This window comes from Apium graveolens, chromosome 10 (assembly GCF_009905375.1).
Source record: "Apium graveolens cultivar Ventura chromosome 10, ASM990537v1, whole genome shotgun sequence".
NCBI classification, from domain to species: Eukaryota; Viridiplantae; Streptophyta; class Magnoliopsida; order Apiales; family Apiaceae; genus Apium; species Apium graveolens.
Window position 1 is genome coordinate 183,269,752 of NC_133656.1, and position 22,541 is coordinate 183,292,292.

Sequence of the window (22,541 nt, forward strand, 5' to 3'; positions counted from 1 at the left end):
TACTGTCCTGAATGCTCGGCTAATACGCCTCTTACATGGGCGCATCTTCATTTACATCTCTTCATTTACTTTAGCAAACCATTAAAAGTCGGTTACGCCAACCTTAATACGTATATCAAATCGGAATAATTACACCACAGTCAAGATTATTTACATTCCCGCCATCACATCTGCCTTAAATTATCAACTCAATACGTTTATGCCAGAGTAGTATCGGGTGGTACGCTCTGTATTGTCAACTGCATACACAAAGGCTAAGGGGTACGATATGCAGAAGCGCATGTGCTGGATCTGCCTATGCCTACGTGGTTTTAAGTCGGTACGTCATTCCCCAAATAGTATCAGTTGGATACGCCTCAGCTATAGTCGTGTCGAGATTGATACGCCCAAGTCAGGGGTGTATAGCATAGCCATATAGGTAGCAATCTATGTATCTATGTATATTATAGTTCGTACTGCCTCTTTTGAATAGTGACTTCAACCCCGTTTCATCACTGTACCCTCCAAGTTGTAAGAAATTACTGAAGTTGCCACTGATTTATTTTTGTTAATTCATGGTTACTCTACATATATATTACATGAGAAGAAAGCTTATGTTGAAAGCTTTTTAAGCTTCTCTTGAAATTTAAGATTGTGTCCTACACACTTTTGAATTTAAATTTAAGATTGAAATTAGTTTGTTTAGGATAATCCTAACTAAAGACCTAGGACCTTACCTACTGTTTATTCAGTTACAACATATATTGTGTATACTAATTCCGGATGATAATTTCATAGACGATTGATTAATTGTCTAAGAAATTCATAGACGGTTGATTAATTGTCCGAGGAATGGGTGGTGAAGAAGCTGATAATTTCTTTAGCCTGGAAGATTTGAATGCAGATTATGGTCGGAAGTACAGAAGAACGAAGTTGTGGAATGGGAACAAAGAGAATGTGGTTGTCGACTTTGCTGTTGCTGATCGTTGTGGTTTATCTTCTTCCTCAATAAGGAGCACGACAACAGGTAAGTTAGTTGTTATTTGAGTACTCTATCTTCGTATATGTGAATGTAAGTAAGGCCTTCTGTTTGAGTTTATTCTGCTGGTGTGTTAACAGGATCAATGGCCAACGTTCATACTCGTCCCCCAAAAGCAACTGATCACCTCTGTTCACCCCAACAATAGTTAGTACCGGGAGCCAAAATAAAACACCTACAAGTACAAAATATAATTCTTACAAAATTTAAACTGCAGCCATACTTAGGCTTATGTTCTGACTACCCATTGTTGTGTCTGCAATGCAGGTATGCTGACGGAATCCACACCAAATATTGTTAGGTTGCTGGGAAAGAGGACGAAACTTGGTGACTTGCATAGGTCAGGAAATTTTAATAAAATGACTGCAGGTACTGTTTATTTTATTAATTTACTCTGTGTTTTTCTTACAAAGCAACTGTTATTTTATGTTTATGATGCATTAATGCGTTTAATATTTGGTTGGTAGAATGTAGTAATCCAATTGTTACTCCCCGATCAAATAGCAGAGGAAACTACATGAATCCTCCTGAAGGTAGTCAGAACAGAACTCCTTTATCAGATGTAACAAATTTAGGTAGCGCCTCATTTTCTAGAAAAATAGTGAGAGATAAATATTAGATTCTACCATTGTTAAGCTTTTTTCTTTCTATCCTTATGGTAACAGAAAGAACTGAAGAATTTTTGTTTTAATTATGAAACAGAGGAAACACGATCAACCATTAATGATGTTTCCTTAAATGGACGTGAACCTTTGAACCAGAAAGGGAAGGAAAATTATCTTGGGTTTGGTAGAGAATTATTCACAGATGAGATTGTTACTAATGATGAGGAAGAAAGTAATGACTTTATTGAAGGTGATATATATATGTGAAATTTTGTCTTGGTTATGTGTTACGTAATTGTGAATCACCATTTTATGTTTCTTGCAAGTCCAAATGTTGTTGCTCCTTCACTGTGGTCTGATGATTCTGATGGATCAGAGTATGAAGCAAGTGGTTGTGAATAAAGTGGTAAGAAATACAAAAATGGTACTCCTACAAAAGTTCCTAGATTATATTTGGTGACACTAAAATTATAAAATGCAAATGATGAAGATTGTCTTAGTGGGTCTCATGATGGTGATGATGAAGATAGTGTTAATGAGATAAATTCGGAATGTAATTTGACGCAGAGCAGACGTGTACGACGACGTGTCATTCCTGAGGAGTATGCTTCTTTGGGTGCTCCTACTACAATATGTTCGAAATGCCAAGCTCGGATGTGGAAGGAAGAAAGGGTAAATAAAAATGTGACTAAAGGGTGTCCTATATTTTCTCTTTGTTGTATGAAAGGTGCAGTGAGATTGCCTCCAATTCCTCCTACCCCTCAGGTATTTGCTGGATTTATATAACGACATGAAAAGAGGTCCTGCTTTTCATAGATTGATACGGCTCTACAATGCAATTTTTGCCTTTATTTCTACCGGCGGTAACATAGATCATTCAATCAACAATGGAAGGGTGCCTTATGTGTACAGATTAAATGGTCAGAACCACCATGTTTTTGGATCTTTAATACTGAATGACAATGAAACCACCAAATTTTGTCAACTTTACATTTATGACACCATTAACAAAGTTGATAATCGTCTTTGGTGGGTTAGTGTTCAGGACCGACAAAGTGTTGATAAATAGGTTGTACGAGGTATTATAACAATGTTAGATGAAATAAATCAATTGGTTGGTGAGTTTAGGCAGCAGCGTGATCTGTATGAAAATGATGAAATTGTTGATCTGCAGATTACACTGAAAGTTATTAGATCTGAAAGTAGAAGAGAGTGTCATATTTGTAGCACTGATGAAGTTGTTGGCATTATGGTTGGCGATACTGAAGAAACATGTGGCGACCGTGATATTGTTGTGAATGAAAAAAGTAAAGGTTTAGTCCGTGTTTCTTATATTCATCCCAAGTTGATGGCTTTACAGTATCCTTTACTTTTTCCACGTGAAGAAGATGGATTTCACCCCAAGATAAAATTTCAGAAGACCGTTGATAGTTCTTGCAAACCACGGGGGGTTTTGTCTTTGAAGAATTACTACTCATAAGCTTTCCAAATTAGAGAGACTGATGGTAAACTATATATAATAAAAAATATTGAATTGTTTATGTTGAACAGAAATAAATAATAAAATTCGTATTGTAGGGTTGACTCCTGGGCTTGGTAGAAGACTATTTCACCAGTATATGGTAGATGTCTTTTCTACCATTGAACAGACACGACTATGGTGGTTTCGTACTCACCAAACTACTTTATGGAATAAATTGTACAGCAATATTTGTAGATCTGTTAGCAGAGGTGATGTGGACACTTCAAATACCGGTAAAGTTATAGTTCTGCCAGCTGGCTACGTTGGTCGAAGCGATACATGTAACAAAATTTCCAAGACGCGTTGGCCGTATGCCGTTACATCGGACATCCAGACATATTCCTGACTATGAATTGTAATTCTCTTTGGGATGAAATACAGAAGATGATGGAGTATGTGCCTGGTTGCATTGCTCCAAATTGTCCCGACATCATATCAAGGGTGTTTAGACTAAAACTTGAACAATTAATGGGAGATATTAAGGACAAAAAGCACTTTGGGGTTTGTATTGGAGGTAAAAATGTTTACGAGGACTTTCTGAGTATATTTTGTAATTACATTATTACATTGATATGATTTTGGTAAAAGTACATTTGGGTTTGCCAATTGCCAATATAATCTAGATTTCCCAATTTTGCAGTTATGTATGTCGTCGAGTTCCAGAAAAGAGGTCTTCCATATGTACATATGTTAATATGGCTTGATGCTGATTCTTAAAAAAACCTCAAGCAGAATGTGGATAAATTTGTATCCGCAGAAATCCCAGATCCTTTATTAGATACGGTTGGTTATGCAGCCGTCAAGGAATTTATGATCCACGTTCCATGCGGTTTGCAAAATGTCAAGTCTCCATGCATGAAAGATTTACGTTGCATACGTCATTTTCCCAAAAATTAAGATATATGCATACATTTTTTGTGTCATTTCACAATCCAGTAACGTAACCTAATACCTAAACTTTGTCATCACTGAATTGTTTTAGGTAATGTGCTCGAACAACTTCTGATGACAGTGGCTTCCCAATGTATATGCGACGCAGGCAAAATATTACTGTTGAAATAAGAAAGACGGAGCTGGACAACCAAGGGGTCGTACCATACAACCGGGATCTTTTGGTCAAGAATCAATGCCATATGAATGTGAAAATTTGTTGTGATGCACACAGTCTTAAGTATTTATTTAAATACTATTTGAAAGGCCATGACCATGCTACTGTTCATGTCCAGAGAAAGAGAAAACGGCAACCGAATGACACTGATGAGGGGGAATTGATGAGATAAATGCATATTTTGATGGCAGATATTTATATGGTGCTGAATCAGCATATAGGATTTTTGGCTTCCTTATCCATCATAAAAGTATATCTATTGAGAGACTTCCATTCCACTTACCAGGTGACAAAAACTACACATTCCGTGCCAATGAAGCACTTGGGAAAGTTGCTTCCAGGGAGAAGAACAAGTTTAGTAAACTGGAAACCTTTTTTAACTCTGTTGATGTTAATGCACGCAAGTACCCGTATGATGAAATTCCAAGGTTTTATGTGTGGAATGATAGTGAGAGGAGATGGAGCATGAGGAAGTGTGGCTTTCAAATTGGTAGATTGTGTTATGCGCATCATAGCACGGGAGAGCCTTGGTTTCTACGTTTATTGCTTACGAAGGTACGTGGTGCAACCTCTTTTGAGTCTTTATGGACAATCAATGGAGTATGTTACAGTATATTCTGTGATGCCTGTAAAGAGTATGTTTTATTGGACGATGATAAAGAATGGTATGAAGTGTTGACTCAAGCTTCTGTAGGTGGATTACCTCCCCAGATTCGACAGCTTTTTGTCCATATTATTGTCAATTGTAAAGTCACTGATTTGAAGACTTTATGGAGTACATATTGGAAAAACATTATAATAACCCCAATTTTTGGAATTTTTGAAACCCTTATGAATAGTGTTTTGCTGATTATGCTGATTAAGAAAACTTTTCATGCCACACTATGAAGGGGTTCTTTTATTGATCTTCTGGGATATTATTAGTACTCTTTGTGGTATATAAGTGTATGTAAAGATCGTCAGAATCCAAATCCGAACACTTTGATTTTCCCAAAAAATCCACCAGATGTCGAAAGAATTGAGTATAAGGTAACAGGATAAAAAGGATTTAAATTCAAGGATTATAAGAGAGGATCATAAAAGGAATATAATGTATTGAGAAAGGTTAAGGAAACCTAAGTAATAAGATCCCGGGTATGATCCCTCAAATGATAAACGAAAACGAAAGTTAAGCGAACCGCATAACAGATCTGCGGTCATTAGCCAAGTAATTAGGAGTTAATCAAGGGGTTAGTGGATGATGATGTCATCACACCAACAAGAGGAAGACAAGTGTAACAAGATGACATAAGAAAGGTGACATAAGCATGACATAAGGGAAGGAGGTGTGGTTGATTAATAACCACACAAATTTTCATGGGTAAAAAGGTAATTAATCAAAAACAAAATCAACCAACCAAGGCAAAATCAAAACAAATCACAAAAAACACAAAAGCTCTCCCCATTTTCATCTTGCTCTCGGCTTTCAAGGAAAAAGCAAGGAAGAAAAATCCAAAGTCCAAGCTCCACTCAAGCATAAATTCCATGGTTTGTTTTTATGGATTCTACATTTCATAACTTAGCTTGGGTATGATTTTAAGCTCTTGATTCAAATGGATTCATAGCTAATTAATTCACCAAAGATTAGGGTGAATAATGTTTTTAAATTTTAACTTTGTGTTTCTTGATTTCATTTGCAAGATCAAGGTTATATAAGGATAGATCAAGGTTCTTTGAGGCTCCCTAGTGACTTTCCACCCTCCAAGAAAGGTATAAACCTTCACACCCTTTAGTAACAAGTTTGAATGTTAAAGTTGGAGATGGTTTGGATGGATGAGTAGTAATTTGAATGATAAACATGATTCGAGCTTAATTGTTAAAGTAGTTTAGTTGAATTTGGAGATGTTATAATATTTGATTGGATTGAGATCCTTGAGCTTATTATGACTGCAATCAGTAGTATTGATGTGTATCTTGAGTTGTTGTTGATTGGTAGTTGAATTGATATGATTTGGAGTGGTATAAATTTGGGAAATCGCGTAAACATAGCCGTCGTAATGTCCGATTTACTTTAGGTTGTTTTGTTCTTAACATTAGGACCCGAGAACTCCCTGCTAGGTTTTGACCATTGCCATGATTAGATAGTTCATGTTACGAGCTTCATTTTGATATGTGGTCGTTTGATTCCGATGTACGGTTTAGGAGAAACGGCTGTTTTAAGTAACGACATTTCGCGAACGAACCATTACCCCTCGCCTTACTTTGAAACATAGGTTAAAGACCTTAAAGGACTAATTGGAGTATGAAACATTTATGTAAAGTGTAATAGGAAGTTGGTAAGACACTCACGAAAGAATCGCCTTAAAACTCGTAATGGTTAATTTATTAAAAATGGTGGAGCCGAGGGTACTCGAGCGACTTAAGTCAATCGTTAAGCGCAAAGCGAGCGTTAGAGTCTAAATTGGTTAAAGTATAGATTTATAAGTGGCTTTGGTTTAATTCTAACTTATATGTTGTTTATAGGTTACCAGACTCGTCCCAAGCCATTTGTAACCCCCAGTCGCTCAGGCAAGTTTTCTACCCGTATAACTGTTGTTGTGATGTATATGTGTATATGCATGATCTTGTGATAAATGCATATTTGTTATTAGCAAATTCTTGCGGTATATTGTAGCATGTGATATGATATATATGCATGCCTGTTTCATATTCTTGATTATATATCTGTTGGTTCAAATGTTTATTAGTTGCATAATACCTATGCTAGAGATAAGCGGTATTTGCGTATACGCTTAGTATAGGGGAGCAAAAGGTGAACTTTTTCTAAAACCGGGAGGCGAGGCTCCCGAGTATAATATATATATATATATATATGAATAGTTTTTAAAACTATTAATCGAATAAGATTTATTCGATAAGTTTATATTATTTAATGAATATTACTTGAATATTCATTCGAGGACTTATGACTCCTTTTATTTTATTTAATGAATATTATTTCGAATACAAGTATATCTTTGGTTATTTAATACTCATTTCAAGTATAAGTTTTACAACTTCTACCTCAATTATTTGTATAAAGATTATTCTTTATGGGAATATTATTTAAATAATAATATTCAGATATTTTCTAATATATTGAGACTGATTTACTTTATTAAATCAGCATTACTCCAAACACTCTTTAAAGTGTTTTCAAGTCTTTAAAATGATTTTTAAAAGTTAGAGCGGATCCCAAAACTCATTTTTATATATTTAAGATCTTCCTTTTAAAAGGGGATTTAAATACTCGCTCAAAATTAGAGGGATCCGGCTCTGTGGTGTATTTTATATTCGCAACAAGGTTGCGGTTTTGGTAAATGAATTGATTACTTACCCAACGTTCGGGAAGTAAGTCCATCTATCGAGTCGGTATAAGCAACATGGGCTCAGTGGGCGTCCATGATAGTGTAAGTGGCTCAGTGGGAGTCCATCAAATGCGTAAGTGGCTGAGTGGCAGTCCAGCATAAGGTCCTATTGCGACCAGGGTGATGACCAGTGGGGAATTTGTCCATCTACTAGTAGAAAAGGTTACTTATTGGTATCTTTGCCTGATCAGCAAGATATCAGGTTTATGTCAAGGTTTTCTCCTTTCCAAATTCATTGGATATTGCAACTCTGTTTATTATTTTCATAACAGAGGTTTTTAAGGAGTGTATGAAATGTATATATATAGGTGTATATATATATCGCGACTTAATGAAGTATCTCGTAACTTCATTATTTATAATGATATTCAAAGATTGAATCTATTCAAGTCTTATCTTGTAGTCTCATCTGGGTGATGAACTTTTGAAACTGATTATAACTTGAACGGTGGTAGTTCAAGTAGTATTCGGATATAAGTATATTGGAGTATCTTGTAACTTCATCTTTTAAACTTATATCTAGTAAATGATTATCTTGTGCATGTCAAAGATTTTCGGAAAAACGTTGAGACAAGGTTAGATATATGAGATCACCTTGCAACGATATTTTATACAGTTATAAACGGGAACTCTGTGTATATTATACATGTCAGAGGATTTCAAAGATTGTGAAAAGTATATATGTACATATATACTGAATATTTTGCGACTTGGTCGCGGTAAGATATCAAACTTGGTTCATTTCTTCTTGACCAAGACTTTTATGAGTACTATGAGAATGCTCATATATTGTAAATCATTATACATATTATTTTGGTGGGCTTGTTGCTCACCCTTGTTTTCTTCTTTCATCACACAACATCAGCTAGACAAGATGAACAGGACCAAGCTTCCAATTCGCAAGCGGTTAGAAAATGTTCTGCAGTTTTCTGGAAGCGTTGATGCCGCCGTAGCTGAGGTAGGAGCTACCAATAGGCTAGGTTTTCAACTGTTGATGAACCAGATTTATGTATATTTATGAATTATAATAATGGCAAAGAAATGTAAATTTATTCAGAAACCCTTTTAAGGTGTATTGGCATATAATTGTGGAATAAAACGACTTGTGATTATTTTTGGATATTCATCTCTGAGACTATAACTTGTGGTGTGTGTGTTTATGGTGGGGTCACAGTACAGAATAGTTGATTAATTATTAAGATTGGATGTTATTAAGGGAAATGGAACTCGTGACAACCCGGATCCCCGACCCCGGATTTGGGGGTGTTACAGAAATGGTATTAGAGCTAAGCGTTATAAACCTCAGAGATGATGTGACGTTAAGATAATAAGTTCACTAAGATAATAAGAACTCTTGCCAAGTTCATAGTCGGGCTACCTAACGTAGTACTGACAGCTAAAACCTTTACGGGAACCCTTATAAATATTATGATAGTAACAAGGTTCGTTCTCGTATAGGGCAGCGGGGCACCGAACCCTGAGGTTCAGGAGCATCAGCATGAGGATGTTTTACTACATGTTGGAGATCAAATTGTGAATCCGATAGAGTACCCTAACGAGGGACCGGATGAGATTCATATTGAGAATGTTGCGGTTGAGGATGTTTCCCAGAAGGGATTGTTGCTGAGGAGGATCTCGTGGAGGATCCTGACGAGAATGAAGAGAGGACAGCTGAGGAATTGATGACCGTAGTCAGGGCGACTACCAGAGCAAGAATGGCCGCGAGGGTGGCACTAGAGGATGAAGAGTTACCAAGGGCACAAAGGTTAATGAGGGCAAAAGGAGTGGGGCCTTCCACGACACCAATTATACCAGTATCAGACCCTCTTCCAGAGGTTCCTGAAGACATCCATGAGGTTCCACCAATTCCTGTTCCCTCCCCTGTACAGAGCCCAGCACCTACTGAGGAAATGCCACCTTTATCTCCTGCACCATTGTCACCTGATACCGTGCTAGGTTATCCATTTGGATCTCCTGGGTCTGCACCACCTGCACCCCATGGACTGCTAGATGCTACCACTCAGGCTTCTCTTATCGCCGATTATTATATGACTTTGGGTGGCCTGTCTAAGGCCCGTAATGTTAGGAGTGATCTGTTGGATCGACTTACTGCACCAAGAATTGAGGGCGGGGTACTTCCGGCAGGATTAGCTCATAGCATGGAAAGGATTGAGGCTACCACCCGTGTTACAGCTAGAGGCCATCTTGAGGGTCAAATTGATCCAGCTCTACTTGCCACTATCTTAGACCTCATCACCTCTGTGATGGAGCAGGTTAGGGATGTCGTGCGTGCCCGCATTTCTTGATCCATGGTAGTGTGCAGAGCCAGAGCGATCAGACAAGGGTTTCATGTAGCGCCGCTTTTGGAGGATTAGCCTAAATTATGAATGATTAGTTTTAATGACTAGATGATTATCTATGGTAATATTTTTGGGATAGAAGCGATCAGATCTAATGATGTAATTCTCTTTAATATGTTCAGTAGTTGTACCCTCGAACAAATGGTTATGTATATATTCGTTAATTTCAGTTCAGATCAGTTTGTTTGTGATAAGTTCATATTGTTAATTGCACTATTAACACTTAAGAGAGTGTCATGAAGTTTATAGAACTTGAGAATTCATAATTTGCAATCATGCAAGGACGGAACGAGGGAAAGACTTAAGCAAAGTAAATAAGACAAATATCCAGAGGTTCTCAAAAAAAATAATTCCAAACATTATGCCCCCCAAGGAATAAGATTAGGGGCAACCCTTGAATGTGATAATCAGGGAGGTCGCAATTAAGATATAAGGAACCCAGAATATAATAAAGTGGAAAATAAGGATTTTAAAATTAAAAGATGACCCCAATTATGGGGAATAGGAAGAAATATTTAGACTGAGAAAACAGATGTCGAGCAAGATAAGGAGACCCGAGACGGTACTCCTATGCGGCAATTCATGGACCTGTCAAAAAAAAGAACTTAGACTATTATCCACAACCACCACCTTGAGGAAACAATGCGGTAGGAAATTCTTTCATGACCTTTTAAGTCGCTAAGCTCTCAGAGTTCCAAGGAACAGGTTGACCCAGTCGAGGCAAAAGCCTGGCTAAAGGAAATATAGGAATCATTTGAGATTCTAAATGATTGACGAATCATAAAAGACTATTTCTGTCACTTACCCTCCTAAGAGAGAGACCACCACTGGTGAAAGACCAAGAAAGGCACGGAGCAAGAGGTTTTGATAAACTGATTAAAGTTCAATCAATTGTTTTCGGGAAAGTAATTCCCAAGGTTATGGAAATAGTGTAAAAGCTTTAGAGCCAGAACAAAAGCGGACGAATATGATGAATTATGAATCTAAGATTGTAAAAGTTGTCAAGATTCCTTCTGAGGACACGAATCCAGAATGACGGGATGTTTGAAACCAATGCTTATGTTGTGTTGGTTCATGAAATAATGATAAGATAAAGGAAAATAAAAAGGAATTGAAGTGGAAAGGAATATAAAGGCAATAGAGTTTGAGGAATGATAAGGGAGTTAGGTATGAGGAAACCCTAAAGACTCGTAGCAATAGAAATAGAAAAGTATGTAATCGTCAGGATGAGGGTGATTCACCAAGAGTTAAAATTGATGGTTGAAGGCATAAGAGATACATATATTTTATCCCCTGTAAGTTGGGAAGATTCAAGGAAATCTTGAGATAGTTCGAAGGATAAATTATGAGACGTGGATAGACTGAGGAGACAAGAAAGTAAGAAATTAGGAAAATTGGATGAAGGAAGTGACCTTCAAGAATGTGAAGTGTAAGACCGGTGGCTTGATACCCAGGAAGGGAGACGCCAAGTATGAGAGATATCCCAACATTGAGATGACTGTTGAGATAAACAACAAAAGTAAATATGGAATTATTAAAAAGAAGTTCACGTTGAACACGACCAATATCTTCCAGAACATCCTTGTTATCGTTACCAAATTAGGCAAGAAAAGCGGATAACCGTTGTTATCTTTTGGAGGCCATATTGATTGACCTCATTTTGAATACAGATGTTATTGTAAAATTAGGCATATACTATCGAGGTGGGAAGGATTGAATAAGACACCCTTATCAGGGATATATGGCTTGATCTATCCATGGAAGGATGCAAGTACCTTTTTAAAGGTGGGATTACGGATATAACTTCGATAACTTGAGACGAATCCTAGGGGAATGCATAAAGGTTGGCATTTCACCCTTAATAGGGACAACATGAGTTTTGATAGTATGAATTGGAAAGGATCAAGGTAGCAACAACCTTTAAAGATCAGTAAAGAAATTTTTCAGAAGTATATAGACAATGATTATGGTATTAATAAATGGTATCTTGATATGCCCTGTATCTAGGGAATACAGGAGGAACGATTCAAGGATAACCTTAGAGGTTTTACAAGGAGAAAGGTAATATTCAAAATTCTCAAGAATAGAAATGTTGATAAAGGAAATATGACGTAATTATAATGATGCCAGGTGGGCACGTGTTGAACCATAAGAAAGTATAGATCGACCCAATGAAGGTCGAGATTGGTGAAAACATGTAGGACCCAAGATAAGAGACACCCTAAGTATGACCGAGAGTCAGTTGTGACAATGTTAACCTCTAAAAGACCGAGGCAATAACTTATGGAAAAATGGTGATATATTTTTCACCAAAGCGTAAGGAAGAGCATTTTCACGCAAGTAGTGATTGGAAATGAGGTAGAAAATTTAGTTGAAGATCATTTAAAAGACATTGATTGTAAAGAAATTTTACTTTCAGGAAAGGCCAAAGAGGTGGCCGACACTTTAAGTGTAAGAGGACAATTATAGGCGCTTGTGCCAAAGGAATACAGTGATGATGGTTAAAGCTGTGAAGGTTGTACTATGGTTTGGAAGATTGACATTCCTTCTGATGACTGTGCAATACCCAACCGTAATAGTAGTTGGTAAAGGTTTAATTCGTGTAATCGCCATGAGCGGGCTATCTATCTCAGAAGGTACTATCTTGAGAATAAGCCAGGACCATATTTCAAAAAGGACTAAATAAACCTTTGAGTTAAGTCTTCTATTGAAGGCATATGAGTAAGAATGGTATTAACCTACTATCGTTACTTTGATTGAAACTCTTCTGTAATTTTATATGCTTCATGTCATAAAAGTACGTCAGAATTTGGAGTGTTCTTCATGAATTATAAATGGTGACTATGTTAACTCCTTAGAAGAATTCGATACGATATGTATGGACTCCGTATGGTTAGCTATTAAGACTTCATGGAAAATGAATGACGATAGTAGGTCAGTGGGGGACCATAGTAATGCAGCAATGATTCCGCGAGTAATGAGTTGATTACAACCGTAAGAGTTGTATTGGAATGGATGTTGAGATTAAGTACCACTAATTGGATCGTGGTAGTGTATAAGTTATCATTGATAGACTAATTAAGTAGAGTATCTACCTATTGAATATGTATTCCCTCTTATGAAAAGAGAGTCGTATTACTATATGAGGAAGGTTACGGTGCAAGCATAGAATTCTAGTAACGATGATGTATAGAATGAGATCCCAGATTCGATTCTCGATGTCGAGGGAGTTTCAAAGGTGATTGTGGATAAGCTCGAGGAAGAGCATGGGTCCATAGAATGATGGACGAAATAGCAAAAATATTTAAGCATGCAAAATGCGATGCGATAATACTTGATGTTGATATATATACACATATGTTTTGTTCTCCTATGACAAACCTCTATAGTTCAGAGGTAGGTTCCAAGCCAGATATTTTGTGGCAGTATATTTTTTTTTCATATATACAATTCTCTTCAATTCGTTCTTTTCTCTTCTTTTCATTTCATATAAACTGAGAAGAACAACCCTTCCAGAATGGGAGATATTTCCGAATGACTATCTATCTGTGTGATAGAAACCGAGTAGGATACCATCTATTGTTTAATTGCTTGTCAAGTACTAAAGGTTGGCCACCTTCTGTACTAACTATGCAATGTAACAAGTGTTCATGATCATAGTGATCTCTCAATAAATTCTTTTACTTCTATATGAAGGACCAAGCTTTCGAAGATGGAGGCAGCTAGAGAGGAAGTGGTACCAAGTATGGTAGTATTCCGATTCTAACGCGTTCGTGATACTAAGGTTGACGCGATTATTAAAAGGTTATAGAATGTTAACGAGCAAAGGTATAACCAGTATAATATTAGGAACGGAAGGTAGTAGTGACTACGAACTGGAAAAGAATGGGTATTGAGAAGCAAAAGCTATAATGCTAGAAGCTATGATGAGAGTCGGTGCAATAGACTTGAAAGAATTTGGAATGATCACTTAACGCGGATTAAGTTTTCTCACGATAATCGATCGTATGTCAGTATCGAGGTATCGCCTTATAAGATCCTTGAGGGAAGACAATGTCAATCTCCCTTATGATAGGATGAAGTTGTAGAGCGCAAGATGCTCGGACCAGCAGCGGTCCAAAGGACCAAGAATATACTAGATCTAATCAGAGGACGGCTGGGAGTAGCCCAAGATGGACATAAGAAGTATGCTGATTTGACAATGAAAGGACAAAGAGTATGAAGGAGGGAACCTTGTATTGTTAAAAGTATTCCCTTAAAAAGGAATTGATGAGGGTTGGAAAGAAAGGAAAGTTTAAGTCCACGAATTGTTGGACCCTTGGATATATTAAGACGTATTGGGAAGATAGCATATGAGCTAGCCCTACCCCCGAACATGTAGCAAGTTCATAACGTGTTCCACGTATCAATGTTAAGGAAGTATAATTCGGATGCCAGACAAATAGGGGCATATGAGCGCATAGACATACAACCAGACATAACCTACATGGAGCAACCAGGAAGGGTTATAGATCAAAAATGGACAAATGCTTAGGAGAAGAGTTATCAAACTAGTCATAGTTTGATGGTAGAACCACAATGTGGGAAAATTAAGTAAGAGTTAGAAAGTGCAATTCTAAGAAAGTATCCCTACTCATTTTCTATCTGATTCCGGGACGGAATCCTTTTAAGGAGGGGAGACTGTAATAACCCCAATTTTTGGAATTTTTGAAACCCTTATGAATAGTGTTTTGCTGATTAAGAAAACTTTTCATGCCACACTATGAAGGGGTTCTTTTATTGATCTTCTGGGATATTATTAGTACTCTTTGTGGTATATAAGTGTATGTAAAGATCGTCAGAATCCAAATCCGAACACTTTGATTTTCCCAAAAAATCCACCAGATGTCGAAAGAATTGAGTATAAGGTAACAGGATAAAAAGGATTTAAATTCAAGGATTATAAGAGATGATCATAAAAGGAATATAATGTATTGAGAAAGGTTAAGTAAACCTAAGTAATAAGATCCCGGGTATGATCCCTCAAACGATAAACGAAAACGAAAGTTAAGCGAACCGCATAACAGATCTGCGGTCATTAGCCAAGTAATTAGGAGTTAATCAAGGGGTTAGTGGATGATGATGTCATCACACCAACAAGAGGAAGACAAGTGTAACAAGATGACATAGGAAAGGTGACATAAGCATGACATAAGGGAAGAAGGTGTGGTTGATTAATAACCACACAAATTTTCATAGGTAAAAAGGTAATTAATCAAAAACAAAATCAACCAACCAAGGCAAAATCAAAACAAATCACAAAAAAACACAAAAGCTCTCCCCATTTTCATCTTGCTCTCGGCTTTCAAGGAAAAAGCAAGGAAGAAAAATCCAAAGTCCAAGCTCCACTCAAGCATAAATTCCATAGTTTGTTTTTATGGATTCTACATTTCATAACTTAGCTTGGGTATGATTTTAAGCTCTTGATTCAAATGGATTCATAGCTAATTAATTCACCAAAGATTAGGGTGAATAGTGTTTTTAAATTTTAACTTTGTGTTTCTTGATTTCATTTGCAAGATCAAGGTTATATAAGGATAGATCAAGGTTCTTTGAGGCTCCCTAGTGACTTTCCACCCTCCAAGAAAGTTATAAACCTTCACACCCTTTAGTAACAAGTTTGAATGTTAAAGTTGGAGATGGTTTGGATGGATGAGTAGTAATTTGAATGATAAACATGATTCGAGCTTAATTGTTAAAGTAGTTTAGTTGAATTTGGAGATGTTATAATATTTGATTGGATTGAGATCCTTGAGCTTATTATGACTGAAATCAGTAGTATTGATGTGTATCTTGAGTTGTTGTTGATTGGTAGTTGAATTGATATGATTTGGAGTGGTATAAATTTGGGAAATCGCATAAACATAGCCGTCGTAATGTCCGATTTACTTTAGGTTGTTTTGTTCTTAACATTAGGACCCGAGAACTCCCTGCTAGGTTTTGACCATTTCCATGATTAGATAGTTCATGTTACGAGCTTCGTTTTGATATGTGGTCGTTTGATTCCGATGTACGGTTTAGGAGAAACGACCGTTTTAAGTAACGACGTTTCGCGAACGAACCATTACCCCTCGCCATACTTTGATACATAGGTTAAAGACCTTAAAGGACTAATTGGATTATGAAACATTTATGTAAAGTGTAATAGGCAGTTGGTAAGACACTCGCGAAAGAATCGCCTTAAAACTCGTAATGGTTAATTTATTAAAAATGGTGGAGCCGAGGGTACTCGAGCGACTTAAGTGAATCGTTAAGCGCAAAGCGAGCGTTAGAGTCTAAATTGGTTAAAGTATAGATTTATAAGTGGCTTTGGTTTAATTCCAACTTATATGTTGTTTGTAGGTTACCAGACTCGTCCCAAGCCATTTGTAACCCCCAGTCGCTCAGGCAAGTTTTCTACCCGTATAACTGTTGTTGTGATGTATATGTGTATATGCATGATCTTGTGATAAATGCATATTTGTTATTAGCAAATTCTTGCGGTATATTGTAGCATGTGATATGGTATATATGCATGCCTGTTTCATATTCTTGATTATATATCTGTTGGTTCCAATGCTTATTAGTTGCATAATACCTATGTTAGAGATAAGCGGTATTTGCGTATACCCTTAGTACAGGGGAGCAAAAGGTGAACTTTTTTTAAAACCGGGAGGCGAGGCTCCCGAGTATAATATATATATATATATATATATATATGAATAGTTTTTAAAACTATTAATCAAATAAGGTTTATTCGATAAGTTTATATTGTTTAATGAATATTACTTGAATATTCATTCGAGGACTTATGACTCCTTTTATTTTATTTAATGAATATTATTTCGAATATTCATTCGAGGGCTTATGACTCAGTTTATTTTATTAATTGAATATTATTCGAATATTCATTCGAGGACTTATGACTCCTTTTATTTGCTGAGATATATACTTTATTTTATTAAAGAATAAGGTGTCGCTAATCAAACTCATCTTTGATTATTCAAATAAAGATAGTACTTTCGTTTAAGTATATCTTTGGTTATTTAATACTCATTTCAAGTATAAGTTTTACAACTTCTACCTCAATTATTTGTATAAAGATTATTCTTTATGGGAATATTATTTGAATAATAATATTCAGATATTTTCTAATATATTGGGACTGATTTACTTTATTAAATCAGCATTACTCCAAACACTCTTTAAAGTGTTTTCGAGTCTTTAAAATGATTTTTAAAAGTTAGAGCGGATCCCAAAACTCATTTTTATATATTTAAGATCTTCCTTTTTAAAGGGGATTTAAATACTCGCTCAAAACCAGAGGGATCCGGCTCTGTGGTGTATTTTATATTCGCAACAAGGTTGCGGTTTTGGTAAATGAATTGATTACTTACCCAACATTCGGGAAGTAAGTCCATCTATCGAGTCGGCATAAGCAACATGGGCTCAGTGGGCGTCCATGATAGTGTAAGTGGCTCAGTGGGAGTCCATCAAATGCGTAAGTAGCTGAGTGCAGTCCAGCATAAGGTCCTGTTGCGACCAGGGTGATGACCAATGGGGAATTCGTCCATCTACTAGTAGAAAAGGTTACTTATTGGTATCTTTGCCTGATCAGCAAGATATCAGGTTTATGCCAAGGTTTTCTCCTTTCCAAATTCATTGGATATTGCAACTCTGTTTATTATTTTCATAACAGAGGTTTTTAAGGAGTGTATGAAATGTATATATATAGGTGTATATATATATATCGGGACTTAATGAAGTATCTCGTAACTTCATTATTTATAATGATATTCAAAGATTGAATCTATTCAAGTCTTATCTTGTAGTCTCATCTGGGTGATGAACTTTTGAAACTGATTATAACTTGAACGGTGGTAGTTCAAGTAGTATTCGGATATAAGTATATTGGAGTATCTTGTAACTTCATCTTTTAAACTTATATCTAGTAAATGATTATCTTGTACATGTCAAAGATTTTCGGAAAAACGTTGAGACAAGGTTAGATATATGAGATCACCTTGTAACGATATTTTATACAGTTATAAACGGGAACTCTGTGTATATTATACATGTCAGAGGATTTCAAAGATTGTGAAAAGTATATATGTACATATATACTGAATATTTTGTGACTTGGTCGCGGTAAGATATCAAACTAGGTTCATTTCTTCTTGACCAAGACTTTCATGAGTACTATGAGAATGCTCACATATTGTAAATCATTATACATATTATTTTGGTGGGCTTGTTGCTCACCCTTACTTTCTTCTTTCATCACACAACATCAGCTAGACAAGATGAAAAGGACCAAGCTTCCAATTCGCAAGCGGTTAGAAAATGTTCTGCAGTTTTCTGGAAGCGTTGATGCCGCCGTAGCTGAGGTAGGAGCTACCAATAGGCTAGGTTTTCAACTGTTGATGAACCAGATTTATGTATATTTATGAATTGTAATAATGGCAAAGAAATGTAAATTTATTCAGAAACCCTTTTAAGGTGTATTGGCATATAATTGTGGAATAAAACGACTTGTGATTATTTTTGGATATTCATCTCTGAGACTATAACTTGTGGTGTGTGTGTTTATGGTGGGGTCACAGTACAGAATAGTTGATTAATTATTAAGATTGGGCGTTATTAAGGGAAATGGAACTCGTGACAACCCGGATCCCCGACCCCGGATTTGGGGGTGTTACAAGCATGGTGGATGACATTTTACTGAAACGTCGTAAAGTTGTCCAAATACCTTATTTACTCTTAATGACATACAACTGCAGTTCTATGCTTTGGGAGGTATGAGACATTTTTACATTACAGTATACGACAAATTTTACAGTTTTCTGCGGACTCGAACTGCAGTCCATTATTTGTTTCAATTATTACCTATAATTGCTTCATTGCGGTTAAATAGTTTAATATATGTAATATTGTAGAAATAGATGAGTTGCTCCGGTCAGTTGGTAAATCCTTGAAGAAATTTGATCAGTTGCCTCAACCTCCTCGCAGCTATTTGAACAATGGAACAAATAATTTGATAATTGAAGAGACAAGCTATGACACTGGGAAGATAGAGTATGAAAATGTTAAGCTACTACAGGATTGTACAGAGGAGCAGAGAAATATCTATGATGATACAATTTATTGACAGTAATGTATTAGGAATTTTCTTCGTTTATGGTAGTGGTGGATGTGGAAAGACATTTTTATGGAGAACTCTTATATGTAAGTTACGTGCAGAAGGTAAAATTGTGCTTCCAGTTGCTTCCTCTGGGATTGCTGCCACTTTAATGCCCGGTGGTCGGACTGCGACTCCAGATTTAAAATTCCAATAGTTCTTGATGAATGTTCAACATGTAATATTGCCCATGATTCAGATATTGCGTGTTAGGTCACACAACACTGTAGAATGGGGTTGAATACAGTGTTTTCACAATCAAATCGATTTAACACAAGTATGTAACAAAGATCAAGTATACTGAATAAACTCTGTTACAATAAGAACTATTGTTCTCTCTCAATGATGAACAAATATCACTAAGAGATGCTAGGTTACAATGTATAATCTTCTCGATAATGATAACACATATAGTGTAAACCCTAATTCTGTGTTTATATAGTACACAGTTACAAGATAACTTCTAATTGATATGGAATATAATTTTGTCTCCTAAAATATATCAATCAGATATCTTCTACAAGTCTTTCAGTCTTCTAACTCTTTCCATGCATATCTTCTTTTGTTTAAGTCTCGACCGTCTACTGTAAATCAGCTTCCTTCCTTAACTGTAAATCTTCCCGCACTTAAGTTCTGATATTAAGTTCTGACTTCCAGTAAGTCCTGATTTTAGTAAATCTTGATATGTCCTATTTGTTAAGATCTGAAAACTAAACATGAATCATATTAGACATGACATCTCAAATATATCTAACAATCTCCCCCAACTTGTAAATTATGCAAAATATACAAGTTAATAGATTTGATGATGTCAAAAACATTTAAGTACAAATGCAATAAGAGTTTAACTAGATAACTAACTACAACTTACAGTCCTTGTAGCTTTTACCAATCTCACTGAGTCAATCTGAATCCATAATGATTCTTGACAAAGCTTGATATCATCTTTTCTTCTTTAATCCTCGGGACATGAGAGAGTGTAGTCTTGACTTGCTTCATCTCTTCATTATGACTTCCAATCTGGTAGATTGTAGTCCTTAAAGCATAGATATGGTTTCTTTCTAAACCATCATTCAGTCTTATTACCCTAGGATGAGAAGAATCTTCATTATAACACATACATTTCTCATTCAGTAACACTTTAAGCTTAGCAGAATCCTTCTTCATTGGAGTTTCACTTCCATCATTTTCAACAATATTAGGAACGAATTCTGTAACTCTTGAACTAGAAATTCTTGCTTTATCTCTGATGGTCTTCAATATGAAGTTTGACCATCTCCTGGTAATATCAGACTTTACCTCTAAAAGGTAATGAAAGAATTGAAGTTCTTTCGGTGACTTGTTCAGCACATCTGATTCTGACATATGATATGTCCTTCCATCTTCAAGAAATAGAATCAGATTTTTCTTGACATTGTGCTTGTCATGAGCATCCACTACCACTTGAACAGAGATAACCTTATCAAGATGTTTCTGTGTAACATCTTCAAGCGGTCTGTCAGTCAATAGAAATGGATCTCTAGTAGCAACTTCAACTCCTGTCTTAATCTTTGCTTCATCAGAACCTAGTCCAGCCCTGTCTCTTGGTTCTCTAGCATTTAACCCAATAGTCATGAAAGTAGACAGTAATTGGCTTTTCTCAGGATCTGATGGTTTGACATTTTTATACAGAAATTTCTTTTTATCAGTTACTTCCATTTTGTCTAAATCAACTTGAGCACTGTCAGAGGTTGACTTGATGACTTTATCAGAACTTGCTGTTTCTGTTATAGCTTGTTGTTCTTGACTCTGAATAACTTGAGCCTTGTCAGAGGTTGTCTTTGATTCTTCGAAAATCTTCCTTTTCTTCAGAGTTTGAACATCTTCATCTTCGACAAGTGTGTCATCAGTAACTTGAACCATTTTGCACACTGGCTTTATCAAAATTTGAGGAATTTTCATCTCCAGTGGCTTGGTTGGTTCATCAACTTTTCCTTTCCCTTTGTCTTTGGGATCAATCTCAGATTGTGATCTTGTTTTGGGCTTTGATGCCTCAGTATGTGACTTCTCCTTGATCACAATACCTTTTACCTTAGGCCTTGGAGGTTTCTTTGCAATAGAAGCTTTTGGCTTTAGATTTTTCTTTTCAGCTTTAAATCTAGCATCTTCCTCCTTGAGATTTTCTAAATCCATTCCTAGATTATGCTTCAGAAATAATCTTCTAGCAATTTCATCATGAAGTGTCTGAATCTTGGGATCTTTGTAGTAGACAGTTGTCTGTTTTCCCTTGAGCTTCAGAGTTTGCATGAACTTTTGAGAATCTTGACTTCCACCTTGTATCAGAACATCAGGTTTTATCATCAGACTTTGCTCATCAGAACTTGATATCATATTTTGAGTTTAAGTACTTGCTATCAGATTTTGAGTTTGAGTTTGAGCAGCTTCAAAACTTGTCTTCTTTTGATTAGAAGATTTGCTTGCATCACTAATTAGTTTCCTTGAAGAAAACTTGTTGCTCTGCTCTTTTCCTTGAACTTGACCTTTACCCTTGCTAGGGTTTCCCTGGTCATCAGTTTCATCATCTTTCTTCTTCAGTATTTGATCATTAGAGCATTTGGACTTCCCTCTTTTTGGCATTATCTGATAGTAGGAGTGAGAGAAGAAGTTCTACTGAAGATTGAATATCATTCAATTGAGCCTGTTGAGAAGCTTGATTTGCCAGAACCTCGGAGATTTGGGCCTGTTGCTTCTCTTGAGTTTTCTCAATTGCTTCTACCTTTTCAGAAATAGGTCTGATAAACCTCTTTTTGTCAAGCTTGGTCTTCAAATCTAGCTTTTCAGCTTTTTCAAGAAACTTATCAACCTTTTCTTGAGTTTGTGAGTGTAGACCTTGAAGGTTCTTGGTAGATAGAGTAGTGATCTTGAGCTGTGTCTTGACATCAGAATTTATCACAAGCTCATCAGCTTTAGCAATGTGCCCTGTCAGAACTTTAGAGCTTGGAATGAAATCAGTGTCATTCCACTTTTTGGTCCACTCTACTCCTCTATGAGTTTCATCCCAAGGTACAGGAGCATCCTGTTCAACAAATTTCTTGACCAATGCTTCCTTTTCAAGTACAGCAGCTGGAATATGTACTGAGACACTGTCTCCAGAACTTGATGAAGACTCATTATCCTCTGATAACACAATAATGTGTGAGGCTATAGTAGTTTCTGCTTTATCTTCATCAAAATTCTGATCTTCAGGTTCTTGATCCAGAATTGGTGTAGATGGTATCTCAACATCAGCATTTAAGATTGGAGAATTAGTTGGAGATGTCTGAGCTGCTGTAGGTGGAGCTTCCAGATAAAAAACATTTGGTATATT

General features: G+C 36.3%; 1 protein-coding gene across 1 annotated transcript; it reads left to right on the forward strand.

The window, feature by feature from the left end:
• Positions 1–2,413: 2,413 nt before the first annotated feature.
• On the forward strand, positions 2,414–19,165 carry LOC141691417 (uncharacterized). Its single transcript, XM_074496158.1, has 10 exons — positions 2,414–2,652; positions 2,752–2,982; positions 3,329–3,407; positions 3,527–3,659; positions 3,786–3,826; positions 3,878–3,974; positions 4,128–4,184; positions 4,540–4,808; positions 18,798–18,813; positions 18,954–19,165. Exons 1-10 carry the CDS (start codon positions 2,414–2,416, stop codon positions 19,163–19,165), a joined length of 1,374 nt encoding a protein of 457 aa, XP_074352259.1.
• Positions 19,166–22,541: the final 3,376 nt, after the last annotated feature.